Below are 22088 nucleotides of genomic sequence, written 5' to 3'. Positions count from 1 at the left end.
TGCAGATAAGCAAAGGAAACTGAATGCTGGAGAAAGACAAATAAAGCCTGTACATCAAGTGGGAAAGAGGAAAATGTGGGAATTAGCTTGGCTGAAGGAGAAAATGGTATTGTGTGCCCTTTCTCCCTCCACAACAAGTCACAGCTCTAGACTAATGCCATCGAGGGCTGCCAGCCCAGTCCCTCGGGCAGGGCTCAGAGACAGGAGCCCAGCACTCCCAAACCAGCCTCACAGAGCAGCAGAGCCCTCTGTGGTGCTACTTATTTCTGAAACAAGAAACATCTGGCAACTGGCAGCACCCTTTTTAAAGCATTCGGTTCAGGCAGAGGCTTTTGTGAAGAGCTGGTCCGTGAAGGCCAGGCTTCGGCTGATTTTGTGTTACGCGTGGTCCTGCCTGCCAGCCGGCAGGTCGAACTGCTGAGCTCGCGCTGTGGTCACTCCAGAGCCCAGTTTGGGTTTCTCTCCTCTACCCAGCCATTAACTTTTCCAAAATTTGTACGGGCACTTCATGTATTTGACACCTTGGCCCCGCGGCTGGGTCCTGCCCGGGAGGAGAGGCTGGGGAGAGCCCCTGGGCAGGAAGAGCAGGTTGGCTGCTGGTCATCTGAAACTCATCTGTGGCCATCAATGAGACAGTCTGGATGTGGCCTCTAGTGCAAGCAATTCCTAAATCACTGGCTGCCCGCAGTTGGGAATTTATACTGGAGGAAAAAGTTACCCTATTCACAGCCAGACCTTATTTCTCACTTCCCTAAATAGCTTCTACTGACTGATACTGAGTAGTACCAGCCTTTGCCCTGACCTGAGAGCTGCACGTTCTGCTATCCCAGCCTTGCGAGGGCTGGAGGCACAGCAGAGCTATCCGTCCCTGCCTTCCCAGCAAGGGCTAGTATCTGCTCACCTAGGCAGCTCAGAGAAAACAGAAAAAAAGGACAGAAATGCAACCATGATGTGTGGAAAGGATTGTGTGGACCACAGGTGATAACGTTAGACAACTAAAAGCTATCAGCACAAGTCTCATAGGACACTATATTCTCCTTTATCTTTTTCCCCTATCAAAATTCACTTGGCAGATTCACCTTTTATTCCCTCTTCCCCTGGAGGGGCTGATAGATTTATAAATGAGTAGACAAGCAGGACAGAATGGCACAAGAACATCAGGGACTGGTACCGTAGGGCTGCAGGAACAGAGGGCAACAGGATCTTCCATCCAACACAAGCCATAGAGATGCCCTCCACATGTTTTTTAAATAAAAAAAACAACCTGTAGCTTCTTAGATTTTTCAGTGGGGCAGGGTGGGAGGGAGGGTAGATATATTGGGACCATTTATTTGGTTTAACTACTCTGGTCATATGAGCCCACCTAAGAGATCTCTGAGCTAAAGGTGGCAGAACCAGCATCTTCCAGGGGCCCAGAGCAGTAATAAAAGCTTTTAAAGAGCAATAGGCCAGTTTGTTTGTCTTCCTTTTTCCTTAAAACAAAAAAGCTAGGACTAGAAATTATATATCACTTCATTCCTTTTACAGAGAGACATATCCTTTCCTCTTAAAGACAGTGCTTTATTTTGGAAATATAAAACTTATCTTCCTATCTGTCACAGAGGTCTCGGGGCGGGGAGGGGAAAAAAAGCACCTTTGAATTAACCGGAGGATGATTCCTTTTGTTAAAGACAAGCCAACCTCAAATCAAAATAGCATTTCTTATAGCAGATAGTTTGGGGGGGGTTTTTTACATCTACCTCTAATTAGAATTAGGCCTTCATTATATTGTAACAAAACAAAAAAAAGAATTTTTTTTAACCTGCTACTTTTCACAGACTTATGAAAGAACTAAAGAACACCACTTCTCCCAAAAGCAAGGCAAAAAATTGTCATACTATCTAAAACAAAATAGCAAAGAATCACTCCAAGGCCAAAGACCATCAACACAGCAATAAATCTCAAAAATTGCTTCCTTGGCAATTTGGTGGAAAAGGAGGAAAGTCTTGAGTTTACAACTGAAAGGTATCTTCCCATATTACATGTAAGACATATTCCTGAGCCACAAATAAATATTTGCTGACTACTGTTAAATCACAAGTCTTCTACAAGCCAGAGCCCATGAAGTACAAGCGCAGGAGGTACACAGATTACTTCAACATCTGTCATAAACTATGGACTTGCATAAACCCACTGTAAATTCCCTATCTTTCCCATTGAAAAAGCATCATCTGAGGTGCCAGATCCGTTATGTCTCACACTGTGATGGCAGGACTCACATACCCTGGCACCTTCAAGGGCTGAGGCATTGGAAAGTGGAGCCGTGAGGACAACCTTCCTCCTGGCTGGACAAAGTTGCACCTCAGGGAAGACAGCAGCTGGGCAAACAAGCAAATTCCATTCTGTTCTACCTTGGAATGTTTCCAAAGGTGTTTATACATGCTTGCCTTTTGATGGGAAGGTGGCAATCAAATGGGTTTAATTTCTTCCTCTAACAGTTTATTTTGAGAATGAGGCAAGTGTCACCTCTCCACCATTTAGAACCAAGAGCTCCACAGAGTAAAGACTTCCTTCCTACCAAAAGCATAAATCACCCTCTGCCAATGGTCCATTGCAGCCAGTGAGATGTTATACTTAGAACATCTGACTGCAAGCGCAGAAAAGCTGGTACCCAGGAAAGTTGGTAGTGCATGGCTGTATAAAAGCAATGAATGCTATTACACATTTTCAAATGCTTGCAGGCCTAGGAGGTAAGTATATTATCCATCAAAAGAGACACAGAGATTCAAAGAAGCTACGTGACTGTCTTTGGTCCACAGAGAGAGGATTACACTTCTTCCGTTTACTCCTGACATCCATTTGTGTAAGCCCTTAGTGCAGACCGCACACAAACTTAATTCATGTATTCCTGTTGTACCAGTCACTCGTGAAGCCACAAGCAGCTCGGCAACATGACTCCTGCACCAAACCACTGGCAGCATCTCACCTGACAAGAGGTCAGGATCTGCAAACATCTACTCTTGCACTTCCAACATATACAGTATTAAAGATAAAAGGGACAGTGTAGAAGCACGTCAAACTCATTCTGCATTCACGCTACGGTGATAAAAAGCAAACTTAAGCTAATTAGGAATCAACCCTAGGGATTCATTCCTTCACAGGAGGAAAAAAAAAAAATCTGTTGATGTAAAGCTCGCAGAAGCAAGCACTGGGTGCTCCCCAGTCCCACTTCACTGGTGCAGGCAGACAGGCCATGGCAGAGCTGTGCCATGCTCCATGTACCATCTCCTTTAGGTCACCAGCAGGAGGGGACATGTACATCTTTGTTTTCTGTGGCCAAACAGCAGGGCACTGTGGAGCTGTGGCTGTTTTGCTCTGCTGCCTGTGCCACTGCAACCGAGCGAAAGGTGCCAAAAGTCAGGTGTCAATAGATGGTCTGAAAAACTCAAACATTTGGTAAGGAAAAGGTAACTGCCCAGCTTCAAATCTGGCTCAGACACCAGGCTTAATCAGCTTGCTCCTACAAGAAGAGCCACAAATTCTGTAATCACTACAATTTATCAGTTTTACTCTTTCATCTCATTAAAAAAAAAAAATTAAAAAATCATCTTCAGTAGCGCCAGCTGCTTGAATGCCAGGCTTAGCAACTCGCTGTCTTCCTAAAATAGCTCAGTTTTCCTTGGTGATCATCTAGTTCTGACAAAATCACCCACAGTTACTACTCACTAAAATTAAGCAAATTTTGTACTTCACAGATAGTCCAAAGCCATGAAGATTTATAATACTGCTCACTGCTTAGTAACTGACACGTTGGTCCTATTTCCAGCATTCGGCAACAACAAAAACTACTTTCCAGTTCACCAGCAGCAGCTGGTGCATTCAGGAACTGGTGTACAGGCAAGCATGCACCAGTCAGAAACTGAATCAAAACCCCTGAAAGTATCATTGGCTTCCTAACCTGGGATTATCTGAAGAGAAATCCTTGACACATAGCTCAGACCGCCCTAATAAGTTCGTTCACCTTCCGTTTCCAGAAGGAAGCAAGTCCCGGTCTATACCACTAGGTAAAACAGCCTGTTTTTCAGAATGCTGAAAGTGCCTAAAAACTGTTTACATTAATGGGAACTGTGGATGCTCAAACACTCTGGAAATCAGGCTCTCAATTATGGAATAAAAGCAGAAAGTAGTCCTTTCCCAATCCCATAACCCACAGCGGGGCACAGAAGTGTATTCTACCGACATTTCACTTTTTATTTTAGTATCTTAAAGTAAAATTTTGATATCTACTATTTTCTTTTTCCCTGTAGACCTCAGCTACACATCCATTCAGCTGTGTGTTTATGGTCTTTCTTACCCAGGTTTCTAAAATTCCCTGAAGATATAAGCTCATTTTCCCAATCCTTAATCTCTGCAGCCTCTAATTCCGCTTGACAAGCTGATTTGAGCAGGATGCAGGAGCACATGCGTCTTTGAAAGAGAAGTGGAACATTCCAAAAAGAAATAAGAAAGTCAACAAATTGCTCCAGGAATTAGAAAAATGCTTTTGACCTTGAGGTTGTTTTTCCCTCTTCCCTTTCATTCTGTGACTGCAGGCTGCTTCACTACATGGCAGGGGGTGGGGCAGGGGGAGGTTTAAAAAAAAAAAAAACACAACAGGTGACAAAAAAAAAAAGGTAAAATTTAAACACATGCGCACTGCTCGCGTATGTACCGGTTTGATCTTTGTAAAAGCAACTCTGTTCATGGTGAGTTTGCTCTTAAGAGGTAACACTGAACAAGAGGATCCTAATAAAAGTCACACAATATTTTGGCACCCTAATGTTTAACTCAGACAAACTAGGAACAACGAGCATCATCATCTCCCTCAGTTGTAAATTTCTTGGTCCTCACTCCACCTACCCTCTCCTTCTCACCCTACTATTGTGCCATTCCAAAACCTTTCAGTTCTGAGGGGGTCTTGAAATATTAACTCAAATCAGGAGAAGAAAATGGTAGGAAGCAAAAAGTGTCTTTGAAAATACAGTAATTCAGTGTTAATATGCTGAAAATGGCAGAACTAACTACCCCTATGAAAACTACCTACTTAGCGTGACAAACTCCTGCAGGAGTTAAGAGCCTGTTTGGTGAGATGCTGAATATCTTCACGGTGAGCCAAATCAGAACTACTTCAGCTATAGTTGTATTTACTCAAGAGTATCACACTCCAAACCTGTTATTTCAAACATTTACTGAGGAAAAAAAAAATCTGATGCAAAATGTATTTCGATAGTTCTCGTGTTTGCTTTCTTAATTCAGAACGGCAATCGCATACAGACAGACTGAGGAAGGTTTCTTTTCTTTTGCTTGTTTGTTGGCTGGCACAGCAAGCACCCTGTGAAGGCTTTCATGTTTCTTCCAGCCCCACCAGGGACCCACAGCTGATCCGCTTGCAGCACTTGACAGAGCAGAAAAGCTGCCGGGGAGGCACGCAGGGCGCCTGCAAGGAGCTCTCCCCCTTCCTTCAGCTTTCACTAAACACAGTCTTTCTGGCTTATTACTCTCTCCCCGCAGCAAACATTAACAACAGAAGCAGCGTAGAAAAACCTCGCTGCTAAGGATTAAGAACATCAGTCCTGACCTTCTCTCGATGTGAAAGGAATTCAAGTGGGCCCTCAGGAAAATGAAAGCAGGATTTGTTTTAAATGGACCTTTCATGAAAATGACTCTGGTTTCTAGCTCGTCAGATAGACTCCATCGATAAATAGCCTTCTTCATCTTGCCGTGCCTTTGAAGCAGGTATTGTTCTGGAAGTGTTGTGGCATATGAATTTTGCTAGGCATACTTTCTAACTGTGCTGATACTACTGTAGAATATTATAAAAGGCAATTGTTCCCCAGAAAGGTCCATAAGCTGTGATTTATTAATGAAATGCCAAACCTGGGAAACGAGGCAAAGGTCTCAGGAGTGCAGGGTAAAGTAAATAGCATGACACAATACACATAATGAGTGCTAGCAAAACCAACAGAAACATGCACACAAAGAGAAGATGCAAATGCGTTCTTCTCCTTGATGGTATTAAACATTGTCAGCTAAGAAATATAGTCTGCGAGTGACTTAGATGATATTCATACATATAAACCACCGGATAAATGGCAATATGATGCCAATTAAACACAAACTAAAGTCATAATAATTTGGTATAAAATGCCGTGTCTTGGCTAAGAAGCAGTATGCAGAGAAATGTAGAGGCAGCAGTACCTTAAAATTAGACCTGAAGTAAAAAACAACCACCTGCAGCATATGAAAGAACAGGATAATAATATATATCTCAGCTGCATGTAATGAATATAACCTGAAAATCATCACAATTTCCTGTACCATATGTAGCCATGTCACACACAGCAACAAAGATGTTCTTTAAAAAGATATATCCTAGAGGACACTGGAGATTTTTTCTTAAAAATTGATGTGAAACATAAGTAGTGCTCCCTCCTCAGACACGAGCAAACTGTTGCACATCAGAATTGCTGAACAAGTAGAAGGTGCTGTGAACCACCATAAGATACCTCCATAGCGTTGGTCATGAGTATAAATGCAAGACGAGGGCCAAGCAGTATGAGGTGCAATAAATTCCCCCAGACTGGTCAGGTACAAAAGCTACTGTTTCAAATTAATTTTCCAGATCACCTTGCTCTGAATTACCCCCTAGCACACACATGAATTTTCCCACTATCAGCCCATATATCAGGTACTACACAGAAAGTGTGATCTGATCCATCACGTGCTCTGTACATACGTTCACTGCTACAACTACAGGACAAGCTGAATTTTAATTACACCGCTAATTAAGATGCAACCTAAAAATGCCATGCAGAGTGGTGTTTCAAACATCTGAAGGGTTTTCCTTTCATGCTCATTGAGTTATTATGACACGTCAAAGAAATAACTGTCGTCCTGACGATACGCCAAGAATTGTTGTCCTCTCTCTAGTTCACCAGGTGCTCACTGCTTCTTCCAGCATAGAAAGGCCGTGCTATGGGCCCTTGGGTACACTAGTGGCCATTTGAAGCATCAGACAGGTTATTTCTCTGGCCTTGTAACTGGCGTGCTTGGCAACCAAAAAGAGAATGCTTCATCCGTTTCACTGGTACCTTTGTAATCTACCTAGTCCCAAAGCTAGAATTCAGACCACATCCACTCCTTGCAGCTGAGGCTGTCTTTGAAAATGAACAATAAAAAAATCTCATCCTTTTTTCCCAACTGTTGTTATTTCTCTGGGATGCAGGCGTTTGCAATAGCATCCCCAGCCTTTGTCACATCCCCAGCACGCTACTTGAAGCCCAACCAGACTGGGTGAGGAAATCCACCGCAAAGAGCTGAGCAGAACCTGAGGATTTCGAGACCCGCCAGTGATTTCTGGTGCCTTGGCTAAATCAGCTCAAGAGAGGCCAATTTGCAGAGCATGCTGGGCATTTGCGTAGTGAAAAAATCAAGTCTCAAAAGGTTTCAAAGAGCTGCTTAATGATGGACTGCAACTTTGCCACATTAGTCACTATGAAAGAATCTTGGCCAGAGATGACAGCAAGATCCTTTATTCCCACAGTGGGAGGTGCGCCAAGGAGCAGGCCTTTTCTTTACTCCCATCAGGCCTCCTGAAGACGGACATTAATTGTCACGCGTGATAGGGATGGTTGCAGCAAGAGATGAGCATGGCTGTGCACCTAAACACTGTGCAGAGCAACAAGTCCTTCTTGGGGAGCTGCTCACAGGGAGCTCTTTGGCCAATAAGCAAGAGGGATTAGCACTATGCACACAAAACGACCCAGCGAATGAAAGTTATATACAAGGAATTAACAAAGCAATTTTTCAAGCAGCTTCCTCATTATGTAAGAAGGAGAACAATAATGGAAGTACACAAGGAGGATGAGGAGGGAAGGTTCTCTCTCCAAACAATAATGAACTGGAGAGCTGCCTTCGCCGTTTCTGCAGTTTTCAGCATAAAACCCCCCATCTAGTAACAGACGTGTTCCAAGCAAAGCACTGTTTCTTCTCCTTCCGAGGTATAATAACGGTCACAACATGAAATGGAAGAAGAAAGCTTCATGCCTTAGATGTCCTTTATCAGCACAACACATACATGCCAACAGGGTTATTGCCCTAATCACAAACATCAACAAATTAGCCCTGTTTAAAATTCAATGGCAACAAAGGCAGAAATCCAATACACGCATTCTCTAATTACAGTCCATGTAATGTATTCTGCGAGTCTCCTGTGAGCTTGTTTTGAGGATGCACATGCATCAGCTCTTGCCACTGAAAATCAGTTCAGTGTTCACTGCACAAATGTCTTCACTTCTGCCAAAATAATTTCCAGCATTTCCATTCTCCATGCCACAGAAAGGAAAGTGTCAGTGCCAACGAGAATGAATATAAGGTTTTGTCCTCTCTTACCCGTGCACATCCACACACTCAAACGAAAGGCACACAAACTGCGTGCCTGTTTACTCTAAAACCATTCCTTAGAAAATTGCAAGCTATTGCTTCCAGGTTCGACTCCGCAATGAAAAGAGAAAAACGGCTGCTAAGACAGTTTTGTGTGTTTGCTTCAAAAAGAAAGCAAAACATCTTACACTTCATGAAATGTGAAAAATCAACTGATGCGTCTCGTGCTGCCTACAAGCTGCAAAATACTAAGAAATAGCCTGTCTGGGGCTTGACTGAAAGATGGTCCTTCTTGGGGGGAGCAATGTCGTATGAAAGGCCACTGCCGTCGCATTTGGAAAGAAGCTTTCTTAAGAGCCTAATATAATGAATTGTGCCTGCAGTTCATGTGTCCTGAACTTCCCTCTCCTCGCTGTAGAAGACATTCCTGAGAGTGTCTGAAGCCAAACAGGATAATTTATTTCCAGGAAATGTGCCTCTTCCTTCTGTTTGCTTTCCTCAATAATTCATACTACTTGGCACAACACAATCATCTTCATACCACTTAATGGCAGTATCACAATTGGGTTGTTATGAGTCTCGTTAAAAATAAGATAGAAACTAGCTTCAGAAATTTAGAATTTCCTGAAAAGCAGAATATTTCAACTACCTCTAATTATACCTAGGGCTGGGGGAAGCATGTCCAAGTTGACCCCCAGGAACCATTACCAGTTCCATGTTCACAGTGGGTTTGCTGGGAGGCTGCAAGCGGAGACTGATTAGAGCACTTTGTCAAGAATAGGTAATGGTTCTGTTTTTATTTGGGTTAGACACAAAAGCAGATCGCTTCAGATCCAATTTACTCCTTGTTTCGGGTTTTCAAGGATAAACACAGAGGAATCTACAAGATGAATTTCAAAGCATCCAGTAAGTAAATGCCTGGAGAGTGAAATTCATGTTGCTTAACGCAACATGAACAGTAGTTAAGAGAAAAGCAGTGAACTTACTCTCACAAAAAATTAGAAGCTGCAGTTTCAAATCAAACAGTGATATTAATAAATCCAGACTGAATTGTTTTGCCTTTAAGAAAAAAAGACAGAAGGAATAAAAATATGATAAAATCTAAAGATTTAATGCACAAAGTGTTTTGAAATGTTTTCTTTTGCAGTTTGACAGAAGACAAACAATTTAGTTACCCAAAGGATTATCGTTTTACCCAAAATAAAGTAACACAAAACGTCTTTGGATAATCCTGAAAGATTTTTTTCCCAGCAAACTAACAACGTTAATCTTACACATAGTACCAATTCCGACAACAGGAGAAGAAATAAAGAGCAACTGAAACTTCAAAGAACACAGGATAAGATTTTTCAGAAGTGTTCAGTACTGGACTAATGAGAATTTTATCATTAACTTCCCTGGGAACAGGATTAGGTCTAATACAAACACTTTTGAATATCTCTAGCAGTGAGTAATGAAAGCAGGATGAATGCAAGATGATGTACTACCTGCAGGTAGAACTAGTGAATACCTAATAGGGTATTTTCTTATATTTCCCATATAGCCTCTGTCAATGTATAATGTAAATTAATAACTCTGCAGTCTCAAACCTTTTGGTTCATTTCCTGTCTTTTATCAGGAGCACAGAGAAGACTGCCAGGGTAGACTGCAGCATGTACATGACCTGCACATTTTAGCATAACATAGGTATTAAAAACCTGTCACTTCCCTACTATGCTTTTCAGCGATAGGTATGTTTAAGGAAGAGAAACTTTTGTACTATTTCAAAAATTATTAGCAACGCCTTTCCTAAAGAAGCTTCCACAACACAACTGAAGGAGGAATAGCTTGTAACTCCCTATGATCCACAAAAAAAACCCTTCCGTGTAAGTGCATATCTGATCCCCGACAAGTCTAGTACAACCTCACTTTCATTTCTGCAATATGATTAATGGTGGCTCTGAAATGCTGAATTGTGAAGCATGGCATACCGACTATATTATTTACTGTATTATTTACTATATTATGTCACTAAGTAACAATTTCCAGGTCATTTCAGATTTCCAACATTCCATTACTCCACTGATGGGAAATCTCCTCACCAAGATGTATCAAACATTTAGGTTTCAGAAGCATAGCAAAGGTACGAATACAATAATTAATTTCATTTTCAAATGGCTCTGCAGATGACAGTTCCCAGTCCTGCTTGAAGCAAGTGACAAAGAGCCTAATGACTATGGAAGAGGCAGAGACACTTAACAACTTCAGTGGGGTTTGGATCATTAACAGTAATTGAATGCAGGACTCCAGGCCAAGTTTTGCCCTCAAATCAGACCAATTAGAGACTGAGACATTCAACTAGAAGGACATTTTCATCTGTTAAGCTTGCCTGCATCATCAATCTAATGCATTTCAGAGAAAAACTTGCGCTTACTGACCATTTCATCTGAAGATTAGGAAGCAAAAGATTTTAAACAAAATGTTGTATTGCCTGTCTTTCAGTGTTACCTTGAATGCAGCTATGCAGTGTAGGCTGAGTAACGTCATTACCAGCACCAGGAACACTGTGGCCAAGTTCCTCGCATCCCAGATGGACTCGACCAAAGGGATGCTGCCGACCTGCCAGTCGTAGCACAGGGTGATCGGTGCCAGCAGAAGCCATGCATTGAAGGCCAGAAGGTAGGAATAAGTTAGAAACCTGCAAAAGAAAACAGATAACATAATACATGGAATGACTGCCAACACATGAAACATTTTCCTTTGGCAATTACCACTTACGATATGGGAGGAGGAAAAAAAAAAATCAGCTCTGCACAGACAGGCAATACCCTACCTCTCTGTCAGTAAAGATGCTAACATAGGTGAGGGGCACTTCAACAGGTCATTCAAAGAAATAACATAAGATCAATAATATTTATGTGGTTTCTATGCAGCAGCCTTTGGAAAACTAAGAAATCTTCATCTCCCATTCAAATGCTAGATTTTTGAAGTGACTTTCTACCAGCTTCAACAATAAATAAATGATAACTAAGCAGGTACATAAGTATATCGAACTATTTCACAGTTCACTGCATCACTCCTGCAGTACAAAATATCCCTCTAGCTGGGTTTAACTTACAATTTAGGATTTCTCCTGTGTGCACAATATTGAACAATTAAAGTCAGATGCCAGTCTTTTCTCTTTGCATCCCACCATAGAGAGAAAATACAGAAGAAAGGAGGCACAGGGTGATTCTTGGCTGATCCCATCACAGCTTATTAGGGCTGGGGACAGCTTCCATGAGATGTGCCACTGAAGTGATGGAGAAGTAGAGAGCCTTTCAAATTGTTGTAATCTTCATTAATTGGTATTCTTAATAGAGAGGAAATTAATGGGGAATAGAATGGGGAACATGCTGCCCTCTCAGAAGTAAGCAGGGCTTTCAGAAGATTGAACAAGAACAGCATCTGTGCAACTGGGCTAAAGAAAACAAGAAAAAAATAAAAAGAAAACAAGAAAAAGATGAAATCAAACCAACATCCCCTCTCCCCTCCAGCCTTTTGCTGCTTGGCACCTACTTGCCCAAAAGTGCATCACCTTCAAACCATATTTACAAAAGTTCAAATACTTTTGTATGCGAGAGGTTGGAGATTATACCAGCAATCACGGAGTCAACCAAGCAGAATTGCGACAGCCTTAGAACAGACAAACCCTTCCTTGGTTCACAAATGGAAAAATCCAGATTGTACACAGCACCAAAGATGGCAAATACTCAAAAAGAAACGAAATTATATTCTATCCTGCATAGGATTTCTTCCATCTGAGCCTGCTTTGGCTGTTGTTATCACACCCAGTTGCCATGGTACCTTAGCAGATTTATTAAAATGATAACAAAGGACCCCCAAGAGATGTAGAGCCATGTAGACAGAGGATTGTTTCACTCGCCACCTAGAAACATGCCCCTTTGGGGTCAACATGCATCCCCTTACAACAGCACTTACAACATTATATTATATTTATGGCAGAGGGGGTAAGTCACTAAGCTAAAGCTAAATGTGACTCCAGACAGGCAGGATAGAAGTTCCCAGATGGGTGTTGGGCCAAGGCACGGGGATGAAACAGGCCTAAATTTTTGTGAAAACATTTTTAAATAACCACAAACAGTTAGGATATCAGTTTCTCTTCTCATCCAAAAAACCAAACATCTCCAGCAGCACAGTGACCCAAAAGCAGGGAGGCTTACATAGCTGGAATAATGTTTCATTGAAAACAGTGGAAAAGGCACATTCTCATTTCCCCGCAAATCTTTCTAAGCTCCCAATTCTGATGGAAAATGGACTATTCCCACATTTTTAAGGTTTTCAGCCATTTGGTACATTTCTCTTCCATCCCTCCATTTTCCTCCCCTTGCCCCCCCTGAGGTAGCAAAGGGAAAAAAGAGAGAAAACTGATTTTCTTTCTTAACAGAGGCAGCAATTAAAAAGACAGCTTCTATTGAAGAAAGCATCCCTCAAAAACATAATCTAAATTCTACTCAAACTCTTCTTACAATTTTGATTGTTCACTATTTCCAAAGAAACAAATATGTCTTTTCTAGTCGCCAAGCCAATCTTTCCGCATTACAGAGAAACCCAGCAACACAAAATCTGGTGGAGCTTAATCACGCCAAGGCGCTCACTCGTGATGTTACGTGTGGCCTGGCCCCACCTCTGCTCAACTGCAATACAAAACAGACTTCTGTATCAGTCTGAATACGTCAGTTCAGAAAGGGTTGCCAGCATTTCTTCACAGCTACTTACTTAAAAGCCAAACTGAGATCCATTTCAAGCTTTATTTTTAAAGTAAAAAGCATGTCCATTTGTATCAATCTAAATAACGTCATGGCATACGATATTTTTACAAGTGTGTATATTAGACAGGATTTTCAGAAGCGTTGAGTCAGTTTTGCACTTGATGTCTTCGGAGAGCCCAGTTTTTGGAGGAAGTGTCCTTTTATGCCCTTGCATATTAACATTTTCAATAAGCATCACAATATTCATGGAAGTTTGTATGCAAATCACAACATATACCAGAAACCCTCCCCTACTTACTCAGGCTAGGCTGCTAGGCAGGAAGGAACGAGACGACATTTGGGATCTTTGCAAACTGCAGCATTGCAGTTATCTTCACTGATAAGGCAGTAGCTGACAAATCATTAAGTAGCACAGAATAAATAAATACAGTTTGCTGCCACAACAAACTGTGTTTATTTATGGCATACAGAGTCAGTTTAATAAATTTTAAGAGGAATCCAGGATAGTCAGATTAGTGTGCGTTAAAGCATTTCTGATGGAAGGTTAGGACAAACTGCTGTTGAAGATGAGAAGACAGGCTCCAGGACACGCACTGATGAAGAGAGGTTTTTCCCTGTGCTTGTGGGGTTTCCGTCTTCCTCAGGAGCCACGTGCACAACTCTCTGTCAGAGGCAGGTCCCAGAGGAGATGGACAATCGCTCCGTTCCATTACGGTAATAATTAGTATCTTAAACATGCTCTGCCAACAACGGTGAACTATTTTAAAGCCTGTGACAGTCATTACCATCCATGTACCGTCAACTGGTTTGCCTCCCCAGACATCCTACTGGAGAACCCTTGGCTATGTCTCTCACTGTCAAGCCTGAATGCCCGCGCTGAACGTGCGTGTGCCAACGGCAGACATGGAAGCAGGATCCAGGAGGGCGCTGCCAACAGCAGACATGGAAGCAGGATCCAGGAGGGCGCTGCCCGATTTTAGCAGGCGTTTGTAAGCTGCAAGAAAGCCTTGAGCGAGTTCTGATCCAAGTAAAAGTTTGGATATGCTTTCAGCATCGGTAACCTGTCCTTGAACGCGATGGATGGCTGTATAAAATAAAGCACTACAAACTATCGCTATTCTAGGTACTAGAAGCCGAAAAATAACAGGATGCTAATAATAGTTACTGACAATTCAGTGCTGCTTTTTACTTACGGCTCTCGAAAGCACGTGATATTCCCTTACATCCACGTGGTTCTCGTATCACAAGGCTAACCAGGGAGAAAGCTAAATGCAGGAGAAACTTTGGAAGAACCCTCTCACCAAAGCTGACACCTCAAGGAAATAAGTTGCAAATTTTGAAAAGACTTGAAGATTCATGGAATCATTCCAGGAGCTAATTACATTTCAGCAGCCTACCTGCAAATGGCAACAAAACTATTTTCTTTTAATTAGTTGACTAAGTGAATTACATTTTAAATTAATGATCTTCTCTATATTGCTGTTCATGTCTGCTGGAATTCCAAGGGAGAAAAATCCCTGCCTGTAACATCTCCCTCCCGATCAGTTAATCCTAGGCAAGACAGAGTACTACTGGTGAGGTGATTGGAAGAATCTGCCTCATAACTGACAATCAGTTTTCCCCCAGGCTGGTTAACAGCATTTGCGTTACAGCAGAGTCATTTTTTTTTAATCTGCAAATTGAACATGGAAATCCAAGTTTCAGCGGGTATCAAGTGTTTCTTTTCACTTCTCAGCATCTCCGGCATGTTCAGAATAACACAGCTCCTCCTGCAGGTAGCAGGTGTTGTCATGGCAAACCAGTTTGTTTAGTTTTAAATTTTTTAGTTTAAATGTACTGTTGTGTGCTTTGTTTGAGATAAATACAGGATGACTCATCTAGAACCTGTTGCAGAAAACAACTATATGAACTGATTGTTCCTGCTGCCAAAATGAAAGTAAAGGGTGCTACTTAAACCCATAAACAATATGACAGAAAAATACTTGAGGGATTGTCTGTTACGCTTTGCTGTAATAGAGACTAACGAGCTTGGAAAAGCCCTAGTCTCAGCTCTGCCAAACCCAGGCAATCAGAGTATCTGAGGATTGTGAGACTACCTAAAAAAATACAAGATTTATAGAAATTTATGAAGAGTTTCATTTGCTTTCTGATTTTGGAGCATTTTACGCTTTTTTCCCCAGCTCTCAGGGACTGAGATTATAGATTTCTTTCTAAAACTGTGCTACACGAGTGATCACAAGACTCAGACCATGCCCCACCAAAGCTGCATGGAAAAGCGGGGGCCAGTGGCCCTGTTCTTTCTAGGTGTATACAGCGGTGCAACCTACCACCCACCCAGTTCTGGGACAATGCATCCCACTACTGACAAACAACCTCACCACAAGACTCAGACCATGCCCCACCAAAGCTGCATGGAAAAGCGGGGGCCAGTGGCCCTGTTCTTTCTAGGTGTATACAGCGGTGCAACCTACCACCCACCCAGTTCTGGGACAATGACATTACTGACAACCAACCTCACCCCCAAAGACCCAGCAGGGTATCCACCTGCAAGTGGAAGATTTTCCTGCACTGGGGATTTTAGCATGGCAAAGGCAAAATATTCTCCTGGTTGGGAAAAAAAATGGACCTATCTAGAAGACAGCAGGTAACAGTGAACTTAACTGGTATTTGGGAAAAAAAGGGAGTGTACAAAAAAGGGAGGGATCTGAAACAGAAGCAGGAAGACAGTCGTTGCCCTTTCAGAAGTCACAGACCTTTTTAATGCTCTTCTGAGAAGACGACCTCCGCACTGCCAGGGACTCAGAAAGGTTTCGGTTCACTGTAAGGGTGAGAAGAGCTCTTTCATTAAGGAAAAGAGCTTCTCACTTGCATTAACAGCTGAACTGATTTCAGCTCAAGGCTCTCTTCATCTTCTACAAAGCCCTAAAACCAAGTGTGTCTGATGAACCGCTTCACAATAATGTCCTCCTAGGACACACGTGGCTGAAATTATAACCAGGTGGTGGTATTTGAGGATATTGTCTTAAAATTGTATGTATCTGCACTTCCCCCAGGAAACTGCCAGTCCAGTCATACCTTCTTACGTGAGTTTATTTTCCTGCTCTGTATATTGTCAGCCTAAACATTTTCTTTTCATAGCCCTAGAAGAAAAATCACACTCTGTCTATCCAGCACATTTGGTGATGGTGGAGTAAGACTACACAAACAAGCAACAGACAGACTAATTCCAATTTAACATCCAAATGCAAGTATCGGCTAAACAGAAAACACTTGTAATTGGAAAAAGTGCCTGTATATTCCCTTTCATCAAAACTTTTGCATCTAGGGAGAAAGAGCTGCCAGTCAGTAGAGGACAGGAGCAGGAAAGACAAAGATACAGATAAACAGGCAGCTGCAGCTTGATGAATAGCAAGGTAACTCTTCTGGAAGGTGGGTTTGTGTGCACCAGGGGCGCAGGAGGAAAGGCAGACTATGTTGTCCTCTATAGCTTCACAGCCTGAAGAGCTTTGATCTGGTGAATGGCGCTCTCTCAGTTGTTTCAATTCTGTGGCTAAGAATCTGAAAAATATCAAATTCTTGAAGAGCAAAGACTTTCAAAGAGCCTGTGAATTTCCAGTGAAACCCGAGCCTGCTGTCAGAGTCTCAATGCTGGAAAACCTGGGATTGATCTTGTACTGTTTTCTCTCCTCAAACCCCCGCGTGCTGTGGGTGAGAGCGTGCCTTGTGATCAAACGTGATCCTCAGCTCGCCACCGACAGCAGGATGCTCCAGAAGTCAGACAGCCGAAAACCCCCAGCCACCGGTGGGCAACTGCTTCAGAAGAGGCTCGCTGAGGCGGCAGCGGATGGAGGGTCCTCTGGACAGCCGCTGAGATGCTGGTGGCTGATCCTCAGGAAATTAAAAACCAAACCTCATAAACCCGCTGTGATAACGTTTCTGGAAACGGTCCATTGTACCCCAGAGCGTTACCTACCCCACGCCAGCGGGAGCCAAAGGGATGTCCTGGGCATGCTGCTTTGCTCAGAGACTGGCCATGCTCTAGCCCTCCTGCGTGGAAGTATTTTGAAAAGCAAAATGCATTGCCTATACAAGTCAATGGCCTCTGCTTTGGCTGCACCCCCTCCACTCCACATGGAGGCTTTTGGCAGGGAAGGCTTGCTTGCAGCAAGCACCATTAAAAATGCCTGTCAAGCTGATTTCCAAAGCAGCACTACCTACCTGGGTTTGTTCATTAAACCAAGAAAACTTAACTGAGAAAGATGCTGAAATTTTTCACATGGCTCTGGGAAAGCAGGTTCCTCTGGGAACCTGCTACTGTAGGATGGCCTTTTTTTGTAGCACCATCTTCCAGACAGGCTTCCCACCGACACCCAGCCCCCTTGGAATAAAGAATACATTTTACACGTAATGTATGGACTGTCTGGGCCCTGGGTGGGGCGGGGAACAACCAACACTGTTGTTCTCCCTTTTGTCTAGAAGTGAGCCCTGAATGCTGGGTGCCTGCAGAGATTACATGTAGGGCTGAAGTTAAGCATCTTTGGGCACACGATAGAAAGCACTGACAAAACAGGCAGAACTTTTCCACTCAGGAAGCATGGCAAGCCTGGCTAATTAAGGACTGGTATGTCACAGGGGTCTATTTTAATGCCAGTTCCTAGCCTAAGGTCAGTGAAAATCCCACACCAGAGTAGTTGTTGCACTTGACTTCTATTGCCTTGGCAGAACTGGCTGGCACAGGGATCCACTTCTCCAGCACAGGTCCACTGTGTGCCTCTCGGTAGTTCATTCCCTTTGAAGTTACAACTGGGGTGATTAAATGCATTGCTCAGAAAACAGTCACAAATCTCTATGAAAAGGAGTATGTGCCAGTTTTTACCTATAAGCATTTCTTCAGCTGGCTGCGGCACTGAATTCTCATTTACCTGATTGAAACAGCAAAGAAATACAGAAAGCCAGCTTACAGAGAGAGCATAGGACAATGTTATCTCAAGGCAGTCTCAGTAGAAATGCATTAACTATTTAATGCAACACCACAAATAAGCCTGCTTCATGCCAAGAGCGATCAGCCAAGGGAGGTCACAAGGCAAATGCCAGCAGAAATTAATATAACTTGACTCCCAAAAGTATAGTTTAAAAAAACCCCATACTTTCTTAATTTGAAATTACTGGTAGGATTTAATCTGTTTCACACACCTTGAGACATGCTGTACAATGGACTTTTCCCTTGTCTTACCACAGTGTTAGTAATACAATCTGTTTATCCAGAGGCCTCCTACTTCTTTCCCCTCAAGAATGGCAGAAGAAAGAAACATTGTGCAAAACGTCTGAAGCATGACAGCCTACCGCTCAACGCCCCGCTAACACTCGAGCTGCACTTCAGTACACTGTTTACCTAAAGCTGGGTAGCTCTCGAAACCCTTCTAATTGCATTCTTCCTCAACTTTCATCTAACACAAGCAAGAATGTTTTAACAGAGGTTTAGGATTGGTTTTTCTATTGCAACAGCTTACCCATAGCAGATTTTGGGATGGCAAGCCACAACGACTGGAAATCTGTGTTCTTTAAGGTAGGTCACTGGAGAAGGTAGATCCTTTCTCCAGCATACTACAGCCTGTATGGACAGGTTCTAATGGCAGGGCTTATGAATAGCAGGATCCCCAACACCTTCATTTCGGCCTCTGCTGAGAAAGGGAATGATGGACAGATTTCATCTTCTCAGATCACCCTTGCCAAGCAACACATTGAAGAACATGGAAATGTGGCTTTTATGTCGCTGTAAGTTTTAAGGTATTTGGGAATATTAGAAAAATCCAGTACCTTCGAGGGACTGAAACATTCATATTCTGACTTCCAAAGCATTTATTTGCATCCCCATTCACTTGTAATTTTAAGGACAGTAACTTAGTGAACATACTGAACAGATGATTTTTTTTTTTTTTTAAAGACTGAAAACTGTCACTGTTTCAGCATATTTCATCTTCCAATGGTTAAATAAATCATTATCTGCTTACTCTAATTTATACATTTGTGTTGTCCAAGATTGGAGACACATTAAACAGAACATATAGTCATGTTCTAAGGCCAAACTGGGCCACGCCAAAGGTCTGTCCAGACCAGGATTCTCTCTCCAGCAGTGACCAAAAATTAATGCAAAGCAAAGCATATAAGAACATGATAATTTTTTCCAGTTTCTAGCTAGCATGATGTCCCCGAGTTGGATGTGGTTTCTGCATATTTAGTAGCCTGGATTTCTTTTTTTTAACTTGGCAAATCTGTCTTTGAGCCTGCATAAACTTTCAGCACACCCACAGCATCCTGTAGGAAGGAGCTCCCCAGCTCAACTACCTGTTGCAAGCCACCTCCTTGGCTTGCTTTGAACCTGTCTCCTTTTAGATTCATTTGATACACCTTAATTTCTATATGCTCCCCTCCTCCACATAATCATGGATGCATAGACCTCCCTCACACCCTCAGTCATCTAATTTACACTACAAGCATCATAAGGGCTGACAAAATCTGACCTCATTACTCAACACTTTTTCAAACCCATAACTTACACCCACACCTAATCTTAGCCACACTCCAATAACCCTTGCCAGCCTTGGGACAAACCGTGCCTGTACAGCTCACCAGCTGACACGGAAACCTTGCGAGAGTTAACAATACTCCTTTGGGTTCATCCTGTGTCAGCCAAGACCAAAACTCCAGATCTAATTTTATGCATTTCACAAAGACTGCCACACATTTCCAAACTACTGGTTTTCTTTTTTATTCCACTTATTGTCATCAGCCTTCCTCCTAGCCCCACAGAGTTGCCCAAGTCTTACAAATAACTTTCAACTCTGTTGAAAACCACAACATTTACCCTGGCAAGACATGCACATTGCCACTTCAGTGCAAATAAAGATGACTGCTTGCAAACAGGAACTCCCATTTGTGCCCTGCATGATCTTCAGAGAGTTACAAGACAACTTGCCCGCTGCCTGAGCACTAGCCCTTGCTTCAGTCATAGTTAAGGTGTTAGTAACCACCTCAAGACCACCAACTCTGGCCTTTCTTTTAGTTTCTTGGAGCTTTTCCCTTCTGGTCTTGACACCAAACTTAGCTCTTCCACTCCCTTCCTCCCAACTCAACCCAAATTGCAAATAACATCCTGGCTTTAAATTCAGTGCTGTGACCTAATTACTGCCTTCAAAACCTTGTTCAAAGCTTTTCCCACCAACTCGTCATATGCCGCTGCTGTAGGTGTCCACAGCTGAGGAACACACACTGCTTAGCAGCTTCTCTGAGGCTGGGCCATAACCACAAACTCTCCCATGTGACTGGACATTCACCAGTTGGGCAAGCAACCACACACACCAGCACCTACTTGGATGTTGAATATCCTCGAGCCTTGATGTCCTAGACCCTAACCTAACGTCACCCCTAACACCGGGGCCAGCAAGTTGTATCACCTCCAAATCCACACTCGAGCAATTTACTCAGCTAACACCACTTCTTATTTCCAACCTGTGGAAATACCAGGCTTTAAAAAACAATCTTACCTCTTCAGCCTCCCTCTTCCTTGCACCTAAGCTGAACGCCAGCCTTGCGCCTCAGCCTAGCCTTCCCGCTGGCCAGACACACGGATCTTCCTGGAAACCAGGCCAACACCCTTCAACCTTGCTGGCTCCGTCTGACATCCCAGTCCTGCGCTCATGATGTCAGTTCTGGCACAATGTCAGTTCTGCAGCAATAGTTTCAGCTCTAACCATGGTAAGATAAAGTCCCAGGTGAGAGTTATAGTTTGAGTCTGAAAGAGGAGGTGAGGAAGGAAAAGGTTTGTTGCCAAGACAAGGGCTGTGTTCAGTGGGCGCATCGTGGGCTGTCAGTTCAGAGACAGTCACCAGCTCTCCGTCTACCTTGCAGGATTGACCACTCACCCATTCGGCAAAAATTTGCCACGCCAGCTGTCCAGAAACTTACCCTAAGGTATCATCCACATCGACTGATTAGTCTTCCCACAGCTCCACAAGACTGGCAAGATACAACAATAAAAAAACAGCTCTCATCTCCGATTTCTTGTTTGTAGGTGGACCCCACAGGTCTAACATGAAGACTACTGCCAGCAGCACAGCTGGGCCTAGAGCTAGCTCCGAGGTAGCCGGTGGGTCACTGACTATTTTGAAGTGAAGGGTTAGGGCCTGGGTTCAGGAAAGAAGGTGTTGCTGAGCAAGCCTAACGTGCTGGCAGGTGGACCCTGCAGGCTTAAGATGGTGCGTGGGATCAGGACAGCCGGGTTTTGGCCTCTTTCAGGTTGTTTGGTTGCAAGTTCAAGGTAGTCGTCAGCTTAAGATCTGAGTTCAGAGAAACAAGAATTGCAGAGAAGAATTTATAGACATATTCTGCAGGTACCTCACATCTAAGATGAAGGCTCATGCCAGAAGACTAGGGTTAAGGTCAACAGAAGCTCAGGACCCAGCTTCTTTCTAGATCATACAGTGCCCAGAGAGTGAGGACAGGGACTATCACAGAAGGTCAGCAACAAAATCCACAGCAGGGAAAGTGGCAGATGCTGAACTGTGGCAACACACTGTCAGGACTCTGATGAGCCTCACCTGGCCCCACACCTGATACCCATTGCTGTAGGAGCCCCATTTCAGCTCAGCCCTGTCTCCTGGATGGACCTTGGACCTGTGCTGTAGGTAGCTTGTCTCCTGGATGGACACCCACAGACACGTGTTCTCACTTGTCCTTACTCCTGCCCCTCACTTGGACTTTGGGGCAATGTTGCAGCCTTGCCTCCAGTCTGGAGGACCCTGACCAGGATTCAGCAACAAGCCTACTTTCCAGCTCCTGTTGTCAGGACCCATGCCTGAGCATCAGCCATGGGAGGTTGGTGCTTGATCAGCAGGGAAGGAACTGACCAGCTAAATTTAACTCTGCATATTAGAAAGC

At 43.2% G+C, this 22088-nt stretch overlaps 1 protein-coding gene across 1 annotated transcript in view; it reads right to left on the bottom strand.

The window, feature by feature from the left end:
* Positions 1-22088, bottom strand: part of LOC104078474 (transmembrane and TPR repeat-containing protein 1-like) — a 109988-nt gene that overhangs the window by 40708 nt on the left and 47192 nt on the right. Inside the window, exon 7 of the mRNA XM_009580121.1 lies at positions 10888-11077. Coding sequence (XP_009578416.1) covers positions 10888-11077 — 190 coding nt within the window. The remainder of the gene's footprint in view (positions 1-10887; positions 11078-22088) is intronic.

This window comes from Fulmarus glacialis, unplaced genomic scaffold (genome assembly GCF_000690835.1).
Source record: "Fulmarus glacialis isolate BGI_N327 unplaced genomic scaffold, ASM69083v1 scaffold6346, whole genome shotgun sequence".
Taxonomy (NCBI): Eukaryota; Metazoa; Chordata; class Aves; order Procellariiformes; family Procellariidae; genus Fulmarus; species Fulmarus glacialis.
The sequence above is the reverse complement of the archived record's forward strand: the minus strand, read 5'-3'. Positions and strand labels throughout refer to the sequence as shown.